This window comes from Alosa pseudoharengus, unplaced genomic scaffold (genome assembly GCF_046254945.1).
Source record: "Alosa pseudoharengus isolate Yale_2024_CS ecotype anadromous, Long Island Sound unplaced genomic scaffold, YU_APseudo_1.1 YU_APseudo_1.1_scf_28, whole genome shotgun sequence".
Classification (NCBI taxonomy): domain Eukaryota; kingdom Metazoa; phylum Chordata; class Actinopteri; order Clupeiformes; family Clupeidae; genus Alosa; species Alosa pseudoharengus.
Window position 1 is genome coordinate 1,497,334 of NW_027468709.1, and position 23,877 is coordinate 1,521,210.

The window sequence follows — 23,877 nt, forward strand, 5'->3', positions numbered from 1 at the left end:
TAGCAGTTTTACAAAAAATGCTAACTAGCATGCTAACATGTTAGCATGCTAACTATGCTAACCATGTGACTTAGCTAACCTAGCTAATCATTTTTAGCAGTTTTGAAAAAAATGCTAACTAGCATGCTAACATGCTAGCATGCTAACTATGCTAACCATGTGACTTAGCTAACTTAGCTAATCATTTTTAGCAGTTTTGCTAAAAATGCTAACTAGCATGCTAACTAGCATGCTAACTATGATAACCAAGTTACTCATAGATATATACACTAGATGTCGCCTTCTGCTTCTCAGCATGCGTCAACACCGCCGCCATCATGGTACAGGGATCTGAAGCGCTAAACTAGTTCTCCTGTATTGTCAGCGTTACCTATTTAGCGACGTTTGGCCATCCCCAGCGATAGAAAACCTTTTTAGCGATTAGCGACAAATTTGGGAACTTCTCACAATAATGGCAGATCGGCTTCTTTGTTGTTTAAACGTAAGAAAATCACCTTTCTCATGGCTTTGTCATTTATGAATTCAGCTACATCTCGTTTGCCCATGGCACTGACCCATGCATATAAAAGTAACGACTGGCGTATGTAGTAGCAGAGGTAAATGTTCTACAGATCTACAGCAACTTCTGGTGAGATTACAACTTACATGAGTAAACGAGACGAGGGGTATGTGGCCTCAACCAGAGCCTGTCTACGAAGAGCCTGTTTACTTTCATTGTATCGAACCTGGTTGCAGTTTACTCATTGTTCCTCTAGGGGCCGCCGCTAGCTAGTGCAGAATGAATGGGAGTCTATGGGGCTAGACGGGTAAAATGTATCTTTATTATCGTCTTAAGCTTAGTTTTCTCTAGACTCAACCATAAATACATGCCTGTCAGTTGGAACAACCCAAAAAACTAGATAATTGCTTGAGATTTTGACGATTTATGGTGATTTTATTTTCGCTAGATCTTTGCCCAGATTGACGCTAATGCATTATAGAGGAGTGGACCACTGAAGCAAGATGGCGTCTCGATTGACGCATTCGTTCCAATGAACAGCAGTAGTCAAGGCGACATCTAGTGTATATATCTATGCAAGTTACTTATCTAACTTAGCTAACTAGCTACAGTGGGTAGGAGTCATAGTTGATGACAAGTAACAGTTACAATGGCTGAACAGTTAAAAAGTTCAGTAGTTTAAAGGGTTAAATTGTTTAACAGTGAAATATTGTAGTGAGGACTTTTATTTTGAAACAGTTTTTGGCAGAGGAAGCAGTTGAACAGGATGTGTATTCTTAATAGGGCCAGTTTGTATGCTTAAAGCCTGAGACTGGCAGTTGATGCAGGTGGCCCGAACACCTGCCATAGGATTCAAATGGTTAAATTATTTGCTAGGTAGATGAGGTTTAATATAGTTGGAATGACTGAACTAGGTAGATGAGGTTTAATATAGGAATGACTGAACTAGGTAGATGAGGTTTAATATAGTTGGAATGACTGAACGGTTAAATAGGTGGATAGTGTAAAAGGTTAAATTATTTGCTAGGTAAATGAGGTTTAATATAGTTGGAATGACTGAACTAGGTAGATGAGGTTTAATATAGTTGGACTGACTGAACAGTCAAATAGCTGGATAGTTTAAAAGGTTAGCCTGAGAAACTGATAGGGTGCAGGTGGCCTGGGCACCTGGCCTAGGATTCTAATTGCTTAACGGCAGTCTTAATAGAGCCATATTGTATGCTTAAAGCCTGAGACAGAGTATATAGTTTAAAAGTTAAATGTAGATAGTGTAATGGATGTTGATAGACAGAAAGTTGAATGGATGTTGATAGGCAGATTGTTTAATGGATGTTGGTGGATGAGTGAATGGTTTGAAGAGGATGAATGGATAGAAAGTTGGAGGAAATGTGTCTTATATCCTTGTAGAATGGAGAGACAGAGAGAGTTGGTCTAGTTCAGTAGAAAGCAGTTGATACAGGTGCAATCAGTTGAACAGATTCTTTGATGGGGCCTAGATGAGCAGCTGGAAGATGATACCAGGTGCAAATCAAGTTAATTAGTCCATTGTGATGTCATCAGCCCATGTTAAGTCTATGGGGAAATTTTGAGTAGTTTTTAATTAATAGTTTAAAAAGTATAAAAGTTACAAAGCTGAAAAATACATAGCCCACATGTCATAAGTAAGACCTACGCAACATAGTTTGAGTGAAGTTTCTACGTTAAACGGTTGAAGCTGCATTAACTGCGTTAGAAGAAGACGAATAATAAGAACTAGAAAAGCATTTCCTGAAGGAAATACAGTGCATGAAAATGCAAAAATATGATGAGTTCATATGGTTAAATTATTTGCCTTGTAGATAAGGTTTACTATAGTTGGAATGACTGAACAGTTAAATAGGTTGATAATTGAAATGGTTAAATTATTTAGGCAGATAGTTGACGATAACTAACAGTTGGAATGGCTCCAATGTTTGCTAGTAGTTATGCTAACTATATTAAAGATAATAATGTTAACCAAGTAACTATGCTAACTAGCATGCTAACAATGTCAAAATGTTAACTATGCTAACCATATGACTTAGCTAACCTAGCTAATCATTTTTATTAGTTATGATAACTATGCTCATTAGCATGCTAACATGTTAATTATGTTAACCATGTGACTTAGCTAACTTTGCTAATCATTTTTAACAGTTATGCTAACTATGCTAACTAACATGCTAACATGTTAACTATGCTAACCATGTGACTTAGCTAACTTAGCTAATCATTTTTAGCAGTTTTGCAAAAAATGCTAACTAGCATGTTAACATGTTAGCATGCTAACTATGCTAACCATGTGACTTAGCTAACTTAGCTAATCATTTTTAGCAGTTTTGATAAAAATGCTAACTACCATGCTAACATGCTAGCATGCTAACTATGCTAACCATGTGACTTAGCTAACTTAGCTAATCATTTTTAGCAGTTTTGCTAAAAATGCTAACTAGCATGCTAACATGTTAGTATGTTAACATGCTAGCATGCTAACCATGCTAACTAGCTACAGTGGGTAGGAGTCATAGTTGATGACAAGTAACAGTTACAATGGCTGAACAGTTAAAAAGTTCAGTAGTTTAAAGGGTTAAATTGTTTAACAGTGAAATATTGTAGTGAGGACTTTTATTTTGAAACAGTTTTTGGCAGAGGAAGCAGTTGGACAGGATGTGTAGTCTTAATAGGGCCAGTTTGTATGCTTAAAGCCTGAGACTGGCAGTTGATGCAGCTGGCCCGAACACCTGCCATAGGATTCTAATTGCTTAACGGCAGTCTTAATAGAGCCATATTGTATGCTTAAAGCCTGAGACAGAGTATATAGTTTAAAAGTTAAATGTAGATAGTGTAATGGATGTTGATAGACAGAAAGTTGAATGGATGTTGATAGGCAGATTGTTTAATGGATGTTGATGGATAGTTTAATGGGTGGATGAGTGAATGGTTTGAAGAGGATGAATGGATAGAAAGTTGGAGGAAATGTGTCTTATATTACATTACATTACATTACATTACATTACATTACATTTGGCTGACGCATTTTTGGCCAAAGCGACTAACAACATGGTAAACAGTTTAAGTTTAGAGCAATTCTCAACAATATTAGGACAATTTAAAAAAACATTAGAGTACAGTAAGAATAAGTGCATCAGTGAGTGCTGTTTTTAACAGTTACGTGTCAGTTTAAGACGGCTGGTGAGTGCTAGGATCAGCAAGACTTGTTGTAAGTGTTGCTATGAGAGGAGATGTTCTCTAAAGAGCTGGGTCTTCAGGAGTTTTTTGAAAATGGGGAGGGATGTCCCTGCCCTTGTAGGAGCTGGCAGTGTGTTCCACCAGCGAGGAACAACAGATGAGAAAAGTTTGGATTGGCCTGAGCGTACCGGAGGTAGAGCTAGACGTCGTTCGTCTGAGGAGCGCAGCGGTCTGGAGGTAGCGTATGTCTGTATGAAGGCATTCAAGTAGGTGGGAGCAGAACCGGAGACTACTTTGTAGGCAATCGTTAGAGCCTTGAATTTGATGCGGGCCGCCATAGGTAGCCAATGTAGCTGGATGAGTAGCGGGGTAACATGTGCCCTCTTGGGTTGGTTGTAGACCAGGCGCGCCGCCGCGTTCTGGATCATCTGAAGTGGTTTCACTGCGCAGGCTGGGAGACCTGTCAGGAGGGCGTTGCAGTAGTCGAGTCGTGAGATGACTATTGCCTGAACCAGAAGTTGGGTGGCATCTTGATTTAAGTAAGTCCTGATTTTCCGTATATTGTAGAGTGCGAAACGGCATGACCGGGCGACTGAGGCAACATGATCTGAGAAGTTTAGTTGGTTGTCGAGAACAACTCCTAGATTTCTTGCAGTCCTGGTAGGTGAAACAGACAGAGAGTCAAATTTGATGTTGATGTCGTGGTGTATGGTAGGTTTAGCTGGGAGGACCAGCAGTTCAGTCTTTGAGAGGTTCAGCTGGAGGTGGTGTGCCTTCATCCATGTAGCTATGTCTGAGAGGCAATCCGAGATCCGTGCTGAAACCAAGGGGTCATCAGGTGGAAAGGACAGATAGAGCTGTGTGTCGTCTGCATAGCAGTGGTATGAGAAGCCATGCGAACGGATAATCTGTCCCAAGGAGGTGGTGTAGATAGCAAACTGTAGAATGGAGAGACAGAGAGAGTTGGTCTAGTTCAGTAGAAAGCAGTTGATACAGGTGCAATCAGTTGAACTGATTCTTTGATGGGGCCTAGATGAGCAGCTGGAAGATGATACCAGGTGCAAATCAAGTTAATTAGTCCATTGTGATGTCATCAGCCCATGTTAAGTCTATGGGGAAATTTTGAGCAGTTTTTAATTAATAATTTAAAAAGTATAAAAGTTACAAAGATGAAAAATACAAAGCCCACATGTCATAAGTAAGACCTACGCAACGCAGTTTGAATGAAGTTTCTACGTTAAACGGTTGAAGCTGCATTAACTGCGTTAGAAGAAGAAGAATAATAACTAGAAAAGCATTTCCTGAAGGAAATACAGTGCATGAAAATGCAAAAAATATGATGTAAAATATCATACAGAGTAAAAACAAACTATATTGGTTGCTAGGTATATGAGGTTTAATATAGTTGGAGGGACTGAACAGTTAAATAGGTGGATAGTTTATATGGTTAAATGATTTGCTTGGTAGATAAGGTTTAATATAGTTGGAATGATTGAACGGTTAAATAGGTGGATAATACTTAACCTAGTTAACTTAGCTAATGTTTTCATTTTTAGTATGTTAACCATGTGACTTAGCTAACCTAGCTAATCATTTTTAGCAGTTTTGCTAACTATGCTAACTAGCATGGTAACATGCTAGCATGCTAACTATGTTAACCATGTGACTTAGCTAACTTAGCTAATCATTTTTAGCAGTTTTGCTAAAATGCTAACTAGCATGCTAATTATGCTAACCATGTGACTTAGCTAACTTAGCTAATCGTTTTTAGCAGTTTTGCTAAAAATGCTAACTAGCATGCTAACTATGCTAACCATATGACTTAGCTAACTTAGCTAATCATTTTTAGCAGTTTTGCTAAAAATGCTAACTAGCATGTTAACATGCTAGCATGCTAACTATGCTAACCATGTGACTTAGCTAACTTAGCTAATCGTTTTTAACAGTTTTGCTAAAAATGCTAACTAGCATGCTAACATGCTAACTATGCTAACAATGTTACTTAGCTAACTTAGCTAACTAACTACAGTGGGTAGGAGTCATAGTTGATGACAAGTAACAGTTACAATGGCTGAACAGTTGAAAAGTTCAGTAGTTTAAAGGGTTAAATTGTTTAACAGTGAAATATTGTAGTGAGGACTTTTATTTTAAAACAGGTTTTGGCAGAGGAAGCAGTTGAACAGGATGTGTAGTCTTAATAGGGCCAGTTTGTATGCTTAAAGCCTGAGACTGGCAGTTGATGCAGGTGGCCTGGCCACCTGGCCTAGGATTCTAATTGCTTAACGGCAGTCTTAATAGAGCCATATTGTATGCTTAAAGCCTGAGACAGAGTATATAGTTTAAAAGTTAAATGTAGATAGTGTAATGGATGTTGATAGACAGAAAGTTGAATGGATGTTGATAGGCAGATTGTTTAATGGATGTTGATAGATAGTTTAATGGGTGGATGAGTGAATGGTTTGAAGAGGATGAATGGATAGAAAGTTGGATGAAATGTGTCTGATATCCTTGTAGAATGGAGAGACAGAGAGAGTTGGTCTAGTTCAGTAGAATGCAGTTGATACAGGTGCAATCAGTTGAACTGATTCTTTGATGGGGCCTAGATGAGCAGCTGGAAGATGATACCAGGTGCAAATCAAGTTAATTAGTCCATTGTGATGTCATCAGCCCATGTTAAGTCTATGGGGAAATTTTGAGTAGTTTTTAATTAATAGTTTAAAAAGTATAAAAGTTACAAAGATGAAAAATACAAAGCCCACATGTCATAAGTAAGACCTACGCAACGCAGTTTGAATGAAGTTTCTACGTTAAACGGTTGAAGCTGCATTAACTGCGTTAGAAGAAGAAGAATAACTAGAAAAGCATTTCCTGAAGGAAATACAGTGCATGAAAATGCAAAAATATGATGAGTTCATATGGTTAAATTATTTGCTTGGTAGATAAGGTTTACTATAGTTGGAATGACTGAACAGTTAAATAGGTTGATAATTGAAATGGTTAAATTATTTAGGCAGATAGTTGACAATAACTAACAGTTGGAATGGCTCCAATGTTTGCTAGTAGTTATGCTAACTATGTTAAAGATAATAATGTTAACCAAGTAACTATGCTAACTAGGATGCTAACAATGTTAAAATGTTAACTATGTTAACCATATGACTTAGCTAACCTAGCTAATAATTTTTATTAGTTATGATAACTATGCTAATTAGCATGTTAACATGCTAACTATGCTAACCATGTGACTTAGCTAACTTAGCTAATCATTTTTAGCAGTTTTGCAAAAAATGCTAACTAGCATGCTAACATATTAGCATGCTAACCATGTGACTTAGCTAACTTAGCTAATCATTTTTAGCAGTTTTGTAAAAAATGCTAACTAGCATGCTAACATGCTAGCATGCTAACTATGCTAACCATGTGACTTAGCTAACTTAGCTAATCATTTTTAGCAGTTTTGCTAAAAATGCTAACTAGCATGCTAACATGCTAGCATGCTAACATGCTAGTATGCTAACTATGCTAACCATGCTAACTAGCTACAGTGGGTAGGAGTCATAGTTGATGACAAGTAACAGTTACAATGGCTGAACAGTTAAAAAGTTCAGTAGTTTAAAGGGTTAAATTGTTTAACAGTGAAATATTGTAGTGAGGACTTTTATTTTGAAACAGTTTCTGGCAGAGGAAGCAGTTGAACAGGATGTGTAGTCTTAATAGGGCCAGTTTGTATGCTTAAAGCCTGAGAATGGCAGTTGAAACAGGTGGCCCGAACACCTGCCATAGGATTCAAATGGTTAAATGATTTGCTTGGTAGATGAGGTTTAATATAGTTGGAATGACAACTAGGTAGATGAGGTTTAATATAGTTGGAATGACTGAACTAGGTAGATGAGGTTTAATATAGTTGGAATGACTGAACGGTTAAATAGGTGGATAGTGTAAAAGGTTAAATTATTTGCTAGGTAGATGAGGTTTAATATAGTTGGAATGACTGAACTAGGTAGATGAGGTTTAATATAGTTGGACTGACTGAACAGTCAAATAGCTGGATAGTTTAAAAGGTTAGCCTGAGAAACTGATAGGGTGCAGGTGGCCTGGCCACCTGGCCTAGGATTCTAATTGCTTAACGGCAGTCTTAATAGAGCCATATTGTATGCTTAAAGCCTGAGACAGAGTATATAGTTTAAAAGTTAAATGTAGATAGTGTAATGGATGTTGATAGACAGAAAGTTGAATGGATGTTGATAGGCAGATTGTTTAATGGATGTTGATGGATAGTTTAATTTGTGGATGAGTGAATGGTTTGAAGAGGATGAATGGATAGAAAGTTGGATGAAATGTGTCTTATATCCTTGTAGAATGTAGAGACACAGAGAGAGTTGGTCTAGTTCAGTAGAAAGCAGTTGATACAGGTGCAATCAGTTGAACTGATTCTTTGATGGGGCCTAGATGAGCAGCTGGAAGAAGATACAGGTGCAAATCAAGTTAATTAGTCCATTGTGATGTCATCAGCCCATGTTAAGTCTATGGGGATTTTATAAAAGTTAATAATTAATAGTTTAAAAAGTATAAAAGTTACAAAGATGAAAAATACAAAGCCTACATGTCCTAAGTAAGACCTACGTAACATAGTTTGAATGAAGTTTCTACGTTAAATGGTTGAAGCTGCATTAGCTACGTTAGAAGAAGAATAATAAGAACTAGAAAAGCATTTCCTGAAGGAAATACAGTGCATGAAAATGCAAAAAATATGATGTAAAATATCATACAGAGTAAAAACAAACTATATTGGTTGCTAGGTAGATGAGGTTTAATATAGTTGGAGTGACTGAACAGTTAAATAGGTGGATAGTTTATATGGTTAAATGATTTGCTTGGTAGATAAGGTTTAATATAGTTGGAATGATTGAACGGTTAAATAGGTGGATAATACTTAACTTAGTTAACTTAGCTAATGTTTTAATTTTTAGTAGTTATGCTAACTAGCATGTTAGCAATGCTAACATGTTAACTATGTTAACCATGTTACCTAGCTAACTTAGCTAATATTTTTTAACAGTTTTGCTAAAAATGTTAACTAGCATGCTAACATGTTAGCATGCTAACTATGCTAACCATGTGACTTAGCTAACTTAGCTAATCATTTTTAGCAGTTTTGCTAAAAATGCTAACTAGCATGTTAGCATGCTAACTATGCTAACCATGTGACTTAGCTAATCATTTTTAGCAGTTTTGCTAAAAATGCTAACTAGCATGCTAACATGTTAGCATGCTAACTATGCTAACCATGTGACTTAGCTGACTTAGCTAATCATTTTTAGCAGTTTTGCTAAAAATGCTAACTAGCATGCTAACTATGCTAACTAGCTACAGTGGGTAGGAGTCATAGTTGATGACAAGTAACAGTTACAATGGCTGAACAGTTAAAAAGTTCAGTAGTTTAAAGGGTTAAATTGTTTAACAGTGAAATATTGTAGTGAGGACTTTTATTTTGGAACAGTTTTTGGCAGAGGAAGCAGTTGGACAGGATGTGTAGTCTCAATAGGGCCAGTTTGTATGCTTAAAGCCTGAGACTGGCAGTTGATGCAGCTGGCCCGAACACCTGCCATAGGATTCTAATTGCTTAACGGCAGTCTTAATAGAGCCATATTGTATGCTTAAAGCCTGAGACAGAGTATATAGTTTAAAAGTTAAATGTAGATAGTGTAATGGATGTTGATAGACAGAAAGTTGAATGGATGTTGATAGGCAGATTGTTTAATGGATGTTGATGGATAGTTTAATGGGTGGATGAGTGAATGGTTTGAAGAGGATGAATGGATAGAAAGTTGGAGGAAATGTGTCTTATATCCTTGTAGAATGGAGAGACAGAGAGAGTTGGTCTAGTTCAGTAGAAAGCAGTTGATACAGGTGCAATCAGTTGAACTGATTCTTTGATGGGGCCTAGATGAGCAGCTGGAAGATGATACCAGGTGCAAATGAAGTTAATTAGTCCATTGTGATGTCATCAGCCCATGTTAAGTCTATGGGGAAATTTTGAGCAGTTTTTAATTAATAGTTTAAAAAGTATAAAAGTTACAAAGATGAAAAATACAAAGCCCACATGTCATAAGTAAGACCTACGCAACGCAGTTTGAATGAAGTTTCTACGTTAAACGGTTGAAGCTGCATTAACTACGTTAGAAGAAGAAAAATAATAAGAACTAGAGAATGTAATTCCAGGGAATTACGAGTGCATGAAAATGAAGCTAGGACAGACATAGCATAGCTTAATAAAAGTTGATAGTTTAGAAGTGGACAGTTTAAAAGTTGAATGTAGATAGTTTAAAAGTTGTTAATAGACAGATAGTTTAATGGAAGTTGATACACATAGTTTAATAAATGTTGAAAGTGTTTAAAAGGTTAAATGATTTGCTAGGTAGATGAGTTTTAATATAGTAGGAATGACTGAACAGTTAAATAGGTGGATAGTTTAAATGGTTAAATTATTTGCTAGGTAGATGAGTTTTAATATAGTTGGAATGACTGAACTAGGTAGACGAGGTTTAATATAGTTGGAATGACTGAACAGTTAAAATAGGTGAATGGTTTAAAAGGTTAAATTATTTGCTAGGTAGATGATGTTTAATATAGTTGGAATGACTGAACTAGGTAGATGAGGTTTAATATAGTTGGAATGACTGAACAGTTAAATAGGTGGATGGTTTAAAAGGTTAAATTATTTGCTAGGTAGATGATGTTTAATACAGTTGGAATGACTGAACTAGGTAGATGAGGTTTAATATAGTTGGAATGACTGAACAGTTAAATAGCTGGATAGTTTAAAAGGTTAGCCTGAGAAACTGATAGGGTGCAGGTGGCCTGGCCACCTGGCCTAGGATTCTAATTGCTTAACGGCAGTCTTAATAGAGCCATATTGTATGCTTAAAGCCTGAGACAGAGTATATAGTTTAAAAGTTAAATGTAGATAGTGTAATGGATGTAGATAGACAGAAAGTTGAATGGATGTTGATAGGCAGATTGTTTAATGGATGTTGATGGATAGTTTAATGGGTGGATGAGTGATTGGTTTAAAGAGGATGAATGGATAGAAAGTTGGATGAAATGTGTCTTATATCCTTGTAGAATGTAGAGACACAGAGAGAGTTGGTCTAGTTCAGTAGAAAGCAGTTGATACAGGTGCAATCAGTTGAACTGATTCTTTGATGGGGCCTAGATGAGCAGCTGGAAGAAGATACAGGTGCAAATCAAGTTAATTAGTCCATTGTGATGTCATCAGCCCATGTTAAGTCTATGGGGATTTTATAAAAGTTAATAATTAATAGTTTAAAAAGTATAAAAGTTACAAAGATGAAAAATACAAAGCCTACTTGTCCTAAGTAAGACCTACGTAACATAGTTTGAATGAAGTTTCTACGTTAAATGGTTGAAGCTGCATTAGCTACGTTAGAAGAAGAATAATAAGAACTAGAAAAGCATTTCCTGAAGGAAATACAGTGCATGAAAATGCAAAAAATATGATGTAAAATATCATACAGCGTAAAAACAAACTATATTGGTTGCTAGGTAGATGAGGTTTAATATAGTTGGAGTGACTGAACAGTTAAATAGGTGGATAGTTTATATGGTTAAATGATTTGCTTGGTAGATAAGGTTTAATATAGTTGGAATGATTGAACGGTTAAATAGGTGGATAATACTTAACTTAGTTAACTTAGCTAATGTTTTCATTTTTAGTAGTTATGCTAACTAGCATGTTAGCAATGCTAACATGTTAACTATGTTAACCATATGACTTAGCTAACCTAGCTAATCTTTTTTAGCAGTTTTGCTAACTATGCTAACTAACATGTTAGCATGCTAGCATGCTAACCATTTTACTTAGCTAACTTAGCTAATCATTTTTAGCAGTTTTGTTAAAAATGCTAACTAGCATGCTAACATGTTAGCATGCTAACTATGCTAACCATGTGACTTAGCTAACTTAGCTAATCGTTTTTAGCAGTTTTGCTAAAAATGCTAACTAGCATGCTAACATGCTAACTATGCTAACCAAGTTACTTAGCTAACTAGCTACAGTGGGTAGGAGTCATAGTTGATGACAAGTAACAGTTACAATGGCTGAACAGTTAAAAAGTTCAGTAGTTTAAAGGGTTAAATTGTTTAACAGTGAAATATTGTAGTGAGGACTTTTATTTTGAAACAGGTTTTGGCAGAGGAAGCAGTTGAACAGGATGTGTAGTCTTAATAGGGCCAGTTTGTATGCTTAAAGCCTGAGACTGGCAGTTGATGCAGGTGGCCCGAACACCTGCCATAGGATTCAAATGGTTAAATTATTTGCTAGGTAGATGAGGTTTAATATAGTTGGAATGACTGAACTAGGTAGATGAGGTTTAATATAGTTGGAATGACTGAACGGTTAAATAGGTGGATAGTGTAAAAGGTTAAATTATTTGCTAGGTAGATGAGGTTTAATATAGTTGGAATGACTGAACTAGGTAGATGAGGTTTAATATAGTTGGACTGACTGAACAGTCAAATAGGTGGATAGTGTAAAAGGTTAGCCTGAGAAACTAATAGGGTGCAGGTGGCCTGGCCACCTGGCCTAGGATTCTAATTGCTTAACGGCAGTCTTAATAGAGCCATATTGTATGCTTAAAGCCTGAGACAGAGTATATAGTTTAAAAGTTAAATGTAGATAGTGTAATGAATGTTGATAGACAGAAAGTTGAATGGATGTTGATAGGCAGATTGTTTAATGGATGTTGATGGATAGTTTAATGGGTGGATGAGTGAATGGTTTGAAGAGGATGAATGGATATAAAGTTGGAGGAAATGTGTCTTATATCCTTGTAGAATGGAGAGACAGAGAGAGTTGGTCTAGTTCAGTAGAAAGCAGTTGATACAGGTGCAATCAGTTGAACTGATTCTTTGATGGGGCCTAGATGAGCAGCTGGAAGATGATACCAGGTGCAAATCAAGTTAATTAGTCCATTGTGATGTCATCAGCCCATGTTAAGTCTATGGGGAAATTTTGAGCAGTTTTTAATTAATAGTTTAAAAAGTATAAAAGTTACAAAGATGAAAAATACAAAGCCCACATGTCATAAGTAAGACCTACGCAACGCAGTTTGAATGAAGTTTCTACGTTAAACGGTTGAAGCTGCATTAACTGCGTTAGAAGAAGAAGAATAATAAGAAGAAGAAGAAGAAGAAGAAGAAGAAGCCTAGGAAGAACAGTAGAGTGCATTTTCATGCACTCTAATAAGAAGACTTGGAAGAACAATATAGTGCATTTTCATGCACTATAATAATAAGAAGAAGAAGCCTAGGAAGAACAGTAGAGTGCATTTTCATGCACTCTAATAAGAAGACTTGGAAGAACAATATAGTGCATTTTCATGCACTATAATAAGAAGAAGAAGCCTAGGAAGAACAGTAGAGTGCATTTTCATGCACTCTAATAAGAATAATAAGAAGAAGAAGCCTAGGAAGAACAGTAGAGTGCATTTTCATGCACTCTAATAAGAAGAAGAAGAAGAAGAAGAAGAAGCCTAGGAAGAACAGTACAGTGCATTTTCATGCACTGTAACTAGAAAAGCATTTCCTGAAGGAAATACAGTGCATGAAAATGCAAAAATATGATGAGTTCATATGGTTAAATTATTTGCTTGGTAGATAAGGTTTAATATAGTTGGAATGACTGAACAGTTAAATAGGTTGATAATTGAAATGGTTAAATGATTTAGGCAGATAGTTGATGATAACTAACAGTTGGAATGGCTCCAATGTTTGCTAGCAGTTATGCTAACTATGTTAACAAAGATAATAATGTTAACCAAGTTACTATGCTAACTAGCATGCTAACAATGTTAAAATGTTAACTATGCTAACCATATGACTTAGCTAACCTAGCTAATCATTTTTATTAGTTATGCTAAATATGCTAACTAGCATGCTAACATGCTAATTATGCTAACCATTTGACTTAGTTAACTTAGCTAATCATTTTTAGCAGTTTTGCTAAAAATGCTAACTAGCATGCTAACATGCTAGCATGCTAACTATGCTAACCATGTGACTTAGCTAACTTAGCTAATCGTTTTTAGCAGTTTTTCTAAAAATGCTAATTAACATGATAGCATGCTAACTATGCTAACCATGTGACTTAGCTAACTTAGCTAATAATTTTTAGCAGTTTTGCTAAAAATGCTAACTAGCATGTTAATATGCTAGCATGCTAACTATGCTAACCATGTGACTTAGCTAACTTAGCTAATTGTTTTTAGCAGTTTTGTTAAAAATGCTAACTAGCATGCTAACATGCTAGCATGCTAACTATGCTAACCAAGTTACTTAGCTAACTTAGCTAACTAGCTACAGTGGGTAAGAGTCATAGTTGATGACAAGTAACAGTTACAATGGCTTAACAGTTAAAAAGTTCAGTAGTTTAAAGGGTTAAATAAGCCTATTTCACGCCGCCATTTTGAATATCGATAAGCCGTATACTCACTTCCGGTTAACGATGTCTTATGGAGAAACTAACGTTATCAGAGCTATCTACAAGTTTACAAGGAATTTGCGGCATCTGCCAAATATTAATCTATCACAGGTGGCAGATATTGTGGAACATCACACGAAAACTAAGCGATCCAAACTGGATCGGGGATATAAATTGTTCCATGAACAATTTTTAGATAAATATGAAGGTAAAGTCAGTCAGCTAGATGGCTAATACCAGATTGCTAGATGGATAATACTAGATAAGACACAACAGCTTGTAAATGCACTTCAATAAAGCAGTGTAACAAAATTATCCTGTAACCTTTTTCTACTAAACCATCAGAATTGGATTGTAGATATAGAATGTTCCATGATCAGTTTATGTTTTGTGAAGGTAATGTTGATGTCAGCTAGCTAGAAGCTAGGTGGCTAACGTCAGATCCAAACACAGCTTGTAAATGCACTTCAATAAAGCTGTGTAACAAAATGATCCAGTATTTTATTTTGAAATTATTACGTGCATGTTGTTTTTGTATAGTCTCCAACGTAGTAGGCCTAGATGGTAGTGTCGTTGTGAGATCACTGTGCTACCCATCTCTTAGAAAAAACGAGGAGCCGCACAAACGAGGTGTAGTGAACATTGAATCTGTCAGGGGCAAAAGGAACAAGTACGCCGAAATAGCTATTGTTTACAACAGTCTTTTTGAAGGGGGTGCGTTGGCCAAATAATATTAAAAAGATGCAACACAAATGGCTATGGTTTGTCAACAAAAACGTTGTCTAGAGTATGCATCAATAATTGACAAACAAACGCTACCTACCCTGTTTTTCGTGCTAAACGTCACTGAAGCCTAGTTGATTGAAGGATGACATCTTACTTGCAACAGTGTCGATGTCTGAGACCTGGGCGATGTTTGAGCATCTTGCAATGTTAATAACAAATGCACCTTCCTGTGTAGACTACAGTAAGGAGCCTAACTTGTGAAAGTTAGGTGTGTTTTATGGGGAAATGTTTTGGATATCATACAAATGATGGTCATATGAAGGACAGATATACACATGAGGCATTTAATAAATGATATACCAGCTTGGCTTTTTATGTAAGATTGCCTTTTATGTAGGTACATTGTAAAAGGCAATCTTACATAAAAAGCCAAGCTGATATATCATTGATTAAATGCCTTGTGTGTATGTCTCCGTCATATGACCATAATGTGTATGATATCCAAAACATTTCCCCATAGAAAAACACCTAAGTAGCAAATTGTTGCAACACTATGGAAGACAAAGCTCTTATTTCTTTCCCAAAAGTTTTAGTTGTTGTTCCACGAGTTAAGGTTCAGAAACTTTTGCTAATATGTTCCACTCACCGTGCTATTACTAACACTACTTCGGCCAGCAAGACTGCGGGGATATGCTGTTTTGTGTGTTGGTAGACTCTAATCACATTGTTGCACAAGCCACGCACTCAAGTAAACGTAACCTAACCAGTTGGTCATTTAAAAAACAAAAACATTGGGACGCTGCAGAGTGAAATCCACATTATATATGCCCTATAAAAGGTTAATGTCAAAGTAACAAGTAAACAAGAAACATATTTTATTGAAAAACTTGTGGACATCAAAAATACACAACATGGAACAATACATGAACACCTATAAACCAATTATTATATATATATATATATGTACACCCGGAGCCACCTGTGGAGAGCAGGCTCACAGCAAGCCATGAGGTCCTTGCTGCCAGGAGAGATGAGACCCAGCAGTGGTTGGCAGGGAGGATCCTCAAGGGAACGTGGCAAACCGCAGATATGCGGCAGGGGCTGGAGCCAGAAGTGCTCCACCACTACGTGGATCTCTGGTAGGTCAAGGTCTCCCACTGCAGCATCGTTATGATACATCTGGGTGCGAGCCTAGATTGTCAGGTGGTTGATCCTTTGCAGGTTCCCCACTTTGTACTGATCTGACATTTCCGTGTAGAGGAGAGGATTTGGTGAGACGAGTCCTTCATTGAAGTTCTGAAAGACAAATAAGATATTTTTTATCATTCCACATTTATGGACGTATTTCTTCAATAGTGTGTGTGTGTGTGTGTGTGTGTGTGTGTGTGTGTGTGTGCATGCGTGCTTTGTTAAATTTTCAATTTGTCTGTTTTACAATTATTCTGTTGATCAGCATGTGGGCGTACATGTGTGTGTGACATATTTCTCGATGTATTTTCTTGATTTCGGATTCAGTGATTATTACTAACAACTTAGCATGTGGGAGTGTATGGGTGCGTGTGTATGCATGTAGAAGAGCAGGGAAGTGAAAATACTCACGTGACAACACCAGCACCTCCAGTTCCACTATCCTCGTGTGAGCTGCATCCAATGCACCTACCTGATGCAAACAAATAGAGAAAAAGTAGAGAAATAATGAAACAGATCACAGCACCTCTTTAAACTCAGTCCATATCAAGAATAGCTTATTTCCCTGATGCTGACATCCTGCTAAACTGTAAACAACAAATGCTTATTAATTAATTACGGTACACTACAATTACTTTAGTGTGCAATGATGACATACTGTAGTAACTTATGAGTGCTGTGACACAAAATAGCATCACAATAATCTGTGTTTCAGTAAAAGGTGTATGAAATATAAATGTATGAAATAATCTCTTGTTTAGTTTAAAACAGACACAGACACACGAACACAATTTGCTGTCTAAACCTAGCTAACATTACTATCTATATCTTTGCTTTGTTACCTAGGGTTATTGGCTCTGTGCAGCACTAGGTAGAGACAAACTCCACGTAGTGCACGTAGGCGGGGGGAAGCTAAAAACACGTAAATATCTACTTGAAACAGAGCAGACTGGCACACAGCAGTGCTCCTTGGAGCTGCCCACGGGTTTAAGAAGCGTAAAACACTTGCATAAATTGTATTTCATACATTTTGGCACAACTGAAGCAATCATCTTTAGGTGCTTTTTAAAAGCGATTACAACGAACGAGAAACGTGTGCCGTTCACCCACCATAACACAAACACGAAGTTCGTCTTTCATATCATGCCGTAGGCTGGTGTATTTAGGAAAAAGGTGGAAGCTAAAATTGCGTTTAAATATCTACTTGAAACCGAGCAGACTGACACACAGCAGTAATCCTTGGAGCTGCCCACGGGTTTAAGAAAACACTTGCATAAATTGTATTTCATACATTTTTGCACAACTGAAGCATTCATCTTTAGGTGCTTTTTAAAAGCGATTACAACGAGCGAGAAACGTGTGCCGTTCACCCACCATAACACAAACACGAAGTTCGTCTTTCATATCATACCGTAGGCTGGTGTATTTAGGAAAAAGGTGGAAGCTACAATTGCGTTTAAATATCGACTTGAAACCGAGCAGACTGCAGTCAGGCTAGCATCAGTGCTCATCAGTCACCCATGGTTTTAAGAAGCTTAACACTTGCACATTGTAGGCTAATGTTATTTCTTATGTTTTAGTACAATTTAAGTACTAATTATGTAGTGCACAGAGCCAGTAAAATCCTCCAAATAAACATAATGTATATGCAAATGTACACCTAGCTATTTATCTCCTTGCCAGTTAATATACTCGGATCAAATCTTACCTGGGGATGGTCGTGCGTCGTAGTTATGGTCCGTAGCTAGGCTAGCTAGCTAAGCTAAGATAGCTAGCAACATCAACATCTTCTTTCCACAAGGTTGTTGGACTTCATGAACATCAAACCCCAGTCTCTCAGTTGTCCTTTCAAAAACAGACTTCCTGGCTTGGGTTGTGTCAGAGACCTCTGGTTTGTTAAAACCACTAGGTGTTTTGTACAGGTCACTGCTACGGAAATGCATACTAGAAAGGACTGTGCTATTAGAGACGTTAAACAGTGGGCCTTCCTCTCTCCTGATGGCTTGAATCCATTTTCTTCGACGGTCCACATCGCGGGGAAAATTTTGAAAGCTCAAATATGGTTGTTTTGGTCTGCTGTTGGTACACAGAGGCACACAATACCGCCTTGTGCAAATCATCTGTGCCATTGCCATTCACCGTGAATGGTGTTCCGTATGACCGGAAGTAGCGATACGTCTTAATGTAGCAAAACGGAAGAGACGCCATTTTTAGATGAGATAGGCTTATTGTTTAACAGTAAAATATTGTAGTGAGGACTTTTATTTTGAAACAGTTTTTGGCAGAGGAAGCAGTTGAATAGGGTGTGTAGTCTTAATAGGGCCAGTTTGTATGCTTAAAGCCTGAGAATGGCAGTTGATGCAGGTGGCCCGAACACCTGCCATAGGATTCTAATTGCTTAACGGCTCTATTGTGATGTCATCAGCCCATGTTAAGTCTATGGGGAAATTTTGAATAGTTATAGTGCATGAAAATGCACTATACTGTTCTTCCGAAATTTCTTATTAGAGTGCATGAAAATGCACTCTACTGTTCTTCCTAGGCTTCTTCTTCTTCTTCTTATTCTTCTTCTTCTAACGCAGTTAATGCAGCTTCAACCGTTTAACGTAGAAACTTCATTCAAACTGCGTTGCGTAGGTCTTACTTATGACATGTGGGCTTTGTATTTTTCATCTTTGTAACTTTTATACTTTTTAAACTATTAATTAAAAACTACTCAAAATTTCCCCATAGACTTAACATGGGCTGATGACATCACAATGGACTAATTAACTTGATTTGCACCTGGTATCATCTTCCAGCTGCTCATCTAGGCCCCATCAAAGAATCAGTTCAACTGATTGCACCTGTATCAACTGCTTTCTACTGAACTAGACCAACTCTCTCTGTCTCTCCATTCTACAAGGATATAAGACACATTTCATCCAACTTTCTATCCATTCATCCTCTTCAAACCATTCACTCATCCACCCATTAAACTATCCATCAACATCCATTAAACAATCTGCCTATCAACATCCATTACACTTTCTGTCTATCAACATCCATTACACTATCTACATTTAACTTTTAAACTATATACTCTGTCTCAGGCTTTAAGCATACAATATGGCTCTATTAAGACTGCCGTTAAGCAATTAGAATCCTAGGCCAGGTGGCCAGGCCACCAGCATCAACTGCCAGTCTCAGGCTTTAAGCATACAAACTGGCCCTATTAAGACTACACATCCTGTTCAACTGCTTCCTCTGCCGAAAACTGTTTCAAAATAAAAGTCCTTACTACAATATTTCACTGTTATACAATTTAACCCTTTAAACTACTGAACTTTTTAACTGTTCAGCCATTGTAACTGTTACTTGCCATCAACTATGACTCCTACCCACTTTAGCTAGTTAGCTAAGTTAGCTAAGTAACTTGGTTAGCATAGTTAGCATGCTAGCATGTTAACATGCTAGTTAGCATTTTTAGCAAAACTGCTAAAAATGATTAGCTAAGTTAGCTAAGTCACATGGTTAGCATAGTTAGCATGCTAGCATGTTAGCATGCTAGTTAGCATGCTAGTTAGCATTTTTAGCAAAACTACTAAAAATGATTAGCTAAGTTAGCTAAGTCACATGGTTAGCATAGTTAGCATGCTAACATGTTAGCATGCTAGTTAGCATTTTTAATAAAACTACTAAAAATGATTAGCTAAGTTAGCTAAGTCACATGGTTAGCATAGTTAGCATGCTAACATGCTAGTTAGCATAACTACTAAAAATGAAAACATTAGCTAAGTTAAGTAACTTGGTTAACATTATTATCTCTGATAACATAGTTAGCATAACTGCTAGCAAACATTAGAGCCATTCCAACTGTCAGTTATCGTCAATTATCTACCTAAATAATTTAACCATTTAAATGATCCACCTATTTAACCGTTCAATCATTCCAACTATATTAAACCTTATCTACCAAGTAAATCATTTAACTATATAAACTATCCACCTATTTAACTGTTCAGTCATTCCAACTATATTAAACCTCATCTACCTAGCAACCAATATAGTTTGTTTTTACTCTGTATGATATTTTACATCATATTTCTTGCATTTTCATGCACTGTATTTCCTTCAGGAAATGCTTTTCTAGTTCTTATTTTTCTTCTTCTAACGCGTTTAATGCAGCTTCAACCGTTAGACGTAGAAACTTCATTCAAACTTTGTTACGTAGGTCTTACTTAGGACATTTGGGCTATGTATTTTTCAACTTTGTAACTTTTATACTTTTTAAACTATTAATTAAAAACTATCAAAATTTCCCCATTGACTTAACATTATGATTATGACATCACAATACGGCCGTTAAGCAATTAGAATCCTATGGCAGGTGTTCGGGCCACCTGTTTCAACTGCCAGTCTCAGGCTTTAAGCATACAAACTGGCCCTATTAAGACTACACATCCTGTTCAACTGCTTCCTCTGCCAAAAACTGTTTCAAAATAAAAGTCCTCACTACAATATTTCACTGTTAAACAATTTAACCCTTTAAACTACTGAACTTTTTAACTGTTCAGCCATTGTAACTGTTACTTGTCATCAACTATGACTCCTACCCACTGTAGCTAGTTAGCATGGTTAGCATAGTTAGCATGCTAACATGTTAGCATGCTAGTTAGCATTTTTTGCAAAACTGCTAAAAATGATTAGCTAAGTTAGCTAAGTCACATGGTTAGCATAGTTAGCATGTTAGCATGCTAGTTAGCATTTTTTGCAAAACTGCTAAAAATGATTAGCTAAGTTAGCTAAGTCACATGGTTAGCATAGTTAGCATGCTAACATGTTAGCATGCTAGTTAGCATTTTTTATAAAACTGCTAAAAATGATTAGCTAAGTTAGCTAAGTCACATGGTTAGCATAGTTAGCATGCTAGCATGTTAGCATGTTAGTTAGCATTACTATTAAAAATGATTAGCGAAGTTAGCTAAGTCACATGGTTAACATAATTAGCATGTTAGCATGCTAATTAGCATAGTTATCATAACTAATACAAATTATTAGCTAGGTTAGCTAAGTCATATGGTTAGCATAGTTAACATTTTAATATTGTTAGCATGCTAGTTAGCGTAGTTACTTGGTTAACATTATTATCTTTAACATAGTTAGCATAACTACTAGCAAACATTGGAGCCATTCCAATTGTTAGTTATCGTCAACTATCTGCCTAAATAATTTAACCATTTCAATTATCAACCTATTCAACTGTTCAGTCATTCCAACTATAGTAAACCTTATCTACCAAGCAAATAATTTAACCATATGACCTCATCATATTTTTGCATTTTCATGCACTGTATTTCCTTCAGGAAATGCTTTTCTAGTTTTTAATTAATAGTTTAAAAAGTATAAAAGTTACAAAGCTGAAAAATACATAGCCCACATGTCCTAAGTAAGACCTACGCAACGCAGTTTGAATGAAGTTTCTACGTTAAATGGTTGAAGCTGCATTAACTGCGTTAGAAGAAGAAGAAGAAGAAGCCTAGGAAGAACAGTACAGTGCATTTTCATGCACTGTAAAAAGCCTTGGAATAACAGTACAGTGCATTTTCATGCACTGTAATAAGAATCCTAGGAAGAACAGTACAGTGCATTTTCATGCACTGTAAAAAGCCTTGGAATAACAGTACAGTGCATTTTCATGCACTGTAATAAGAATCCTAGGAAGAACAGTATAGTGCATTTTCATGCACTATAATAATAATAAGAAGAAGCCTAGGAAGAACAGTACAGTGCATTTTCATGCACTGTAACTACCACTTTTCCTTCTCAATCTCCTCTTATTCCTCATTATGTCACCAAAGGTTGTTTTAAGAGAAACAGGTCAGGTCTCATTTTAAAGCTCTCCTATAAGAGGGTATTTAATAATAATATAATAAGGCTGATTTTTCATGAAATCTTCCAGGAGAATGATGCACAACATTCCTCACACCTCCTAAAATCACCATCATCCACGTGCTATTAATCTGTGCATTATTTTTGAATGGGCAGTATTAATTTGTGACTGTGCATATTTAAAATGTATTCTGATATTGGTAATGTTTTTACCTTTTAGGGCTCATCTGAGAATACACCTGGGAAGCCTGAAAAACGCCCCAGTTCTAATGTAAAGGAGGAGAATATACCAAAAAAAGCTAAAACGGCTGCTTGCAACCTCTCAGAGAAATTGTGAAGTATAATCTCACAACTATAAATGCTGTTCTTGTTTTTTTTTTGCAATGTATTGGGCAAAGCTACATTGTGAGCAGCAACTCTTATTTTTGTATCAATTTGTGGTGGCACAGTAATATAGAAAGGATCAACAGATGTTCATAAACAGGAGGGGGTGTAATATACATTATTTTAATAATTGTACTTTATGTACTTTACTTTCTTTTCATTATTATGTTCATATCTAATTTTTAACTTCTTTTTGCCAGAGCGGTAAAGAAAACAGTGTGCCGACTAGGGCTGTCACTTTACGTTCGAAAATCAATTGCACAATCGATTGGACCAAACAACACAAGTTTCGAAAACTAAAATAGGGAATCGATTTTAACCAAATATGTACACTATTAATTTTAAACGAATTAAACAAATAAAAAGGATAGATGTAACAAAATTCACAAACAAGAATATAAGAATATAAAAGAATTCCGAAGTGCAGTAAGCATTGCTATGCAGGCTATGCAAACTGTGCAATCGAGTTCTACGTAGGCGAAATTTGTTTGACATTTCTAATCGTAAACACAGACACAGGTACGTTGAAGCCTGCAGCCACGAAACTTCACGCCAATAAATCATCAGAAATATTGCTGGCTTGCGTCTACAACCGCCCTCTTTACGTTCGTCCTAATGCCTGTTAGTTGTTTGTGAATTGGCCTATATTTGCCGTTGAAAATGGAAACGTCTTTTGACATAAAAAATCGATTTTACAATCGATTCAATTCACACTTATGTCTTAAAAATCGAACAGGATTTTTTCACCAAAGTGACAGCCCTAGTGCCGACACTCCTATAAGGCCCCTAACGGCGTTACTTCTGATAACGCCGTTAATGTGTTGTCATGTCAACTGGGAGAAACAGGATTTTAGGTTTTCAAACGTCACATTACCCGCCGGAAAATGTTTAAAGGTGCCATGTGTAAGAATTGAGGTAAAAATATCCAAAAAATGAGCTACATGCATCAAAAGAATGTGAAGAAATAAGGGCGATGATGTCATTAAAAAATGAACAAGGTATAGTGCTGCAGAGATATCAACCTGAATTAGCATGCTAAATTACTAGCCACAGCCCGACAGGTGTCATAATGGCAGTTTCGGCAATAGGAGGCGGTATGCGGGCAACATAACCGCCAGCCAAACTGCAATACACGTTTCTCGCTTGTTACTCTAGGGTAGACCAACTCACTTTCTGGAGGTATACTGCCCCCATCTTTTATTGAATGTGGAGTATGAATTGATTTTTTGGCGGACATTACACATGGCACCTTTAATGTCACGTGAGCGCCCTATGTTTACAGTTTGTTTGGCTACTGATCATGAATGCTATTAAGGTGGTACACATTTTTACGTTTGTGCAAACACTTTTGGCCTGTTTGCATTCGCAAATACAGTTCAAAAGAGAAATAGGAAGTGATTTGTTGCTGTTGTTGGTATTTTCGGGATTCTGATTGGCTAACGTGGGATTGAGCTTCTCCTTACACTGCCACCGACAGGTTTGGCATGCTCTTGACCGCATA

The 23,877-nt window shown here is 36.7% G+C and overlaps 1 protein-coding gene and 1 long non-coding RNA gene across 2 annotated transcripts in view; one reads left to right on the forward strand and one right to left on the reverse strand.

Moving 5' to 3' along the window:
* LOC143099422 (deoxynucleoside triphosphate triphosphohydrolase SAMHD1-like) overlaps positions 1-22,693 on the forward strand; it is a 59,910-nt gene extending 37,217 nt beyond the window's left edge. The window contains exon 14 of the mRNA XM_076262417.1: positions 22,213-22,693. Coding sequence (XP_076118532.1) covers positions 22,213-22,329 — 117 coding nt within the window. The 3' untranslated portion in view covers positions 22,330-22,693. The remainder of the gene's footprint in view (positions 1-22,212) is intronic.
* LOC143099440 (uncharacterized) lies at positions 16,177-18,080 on the reverse strand. The gene is made up of 3 exons (XR_012981584.1): positions 17,830-18,080; positions 16,533-16,593; positions 16,177-16,229 (listed from the first exon to the last, which is right to left on the reverse strand). It is a non-coding gene; the product is annotated as an uncharacterized LOC143099440 (long non-coding RNA).
* Positions 22,694-23,877: the final 1,184 nt, after the last annotated feature.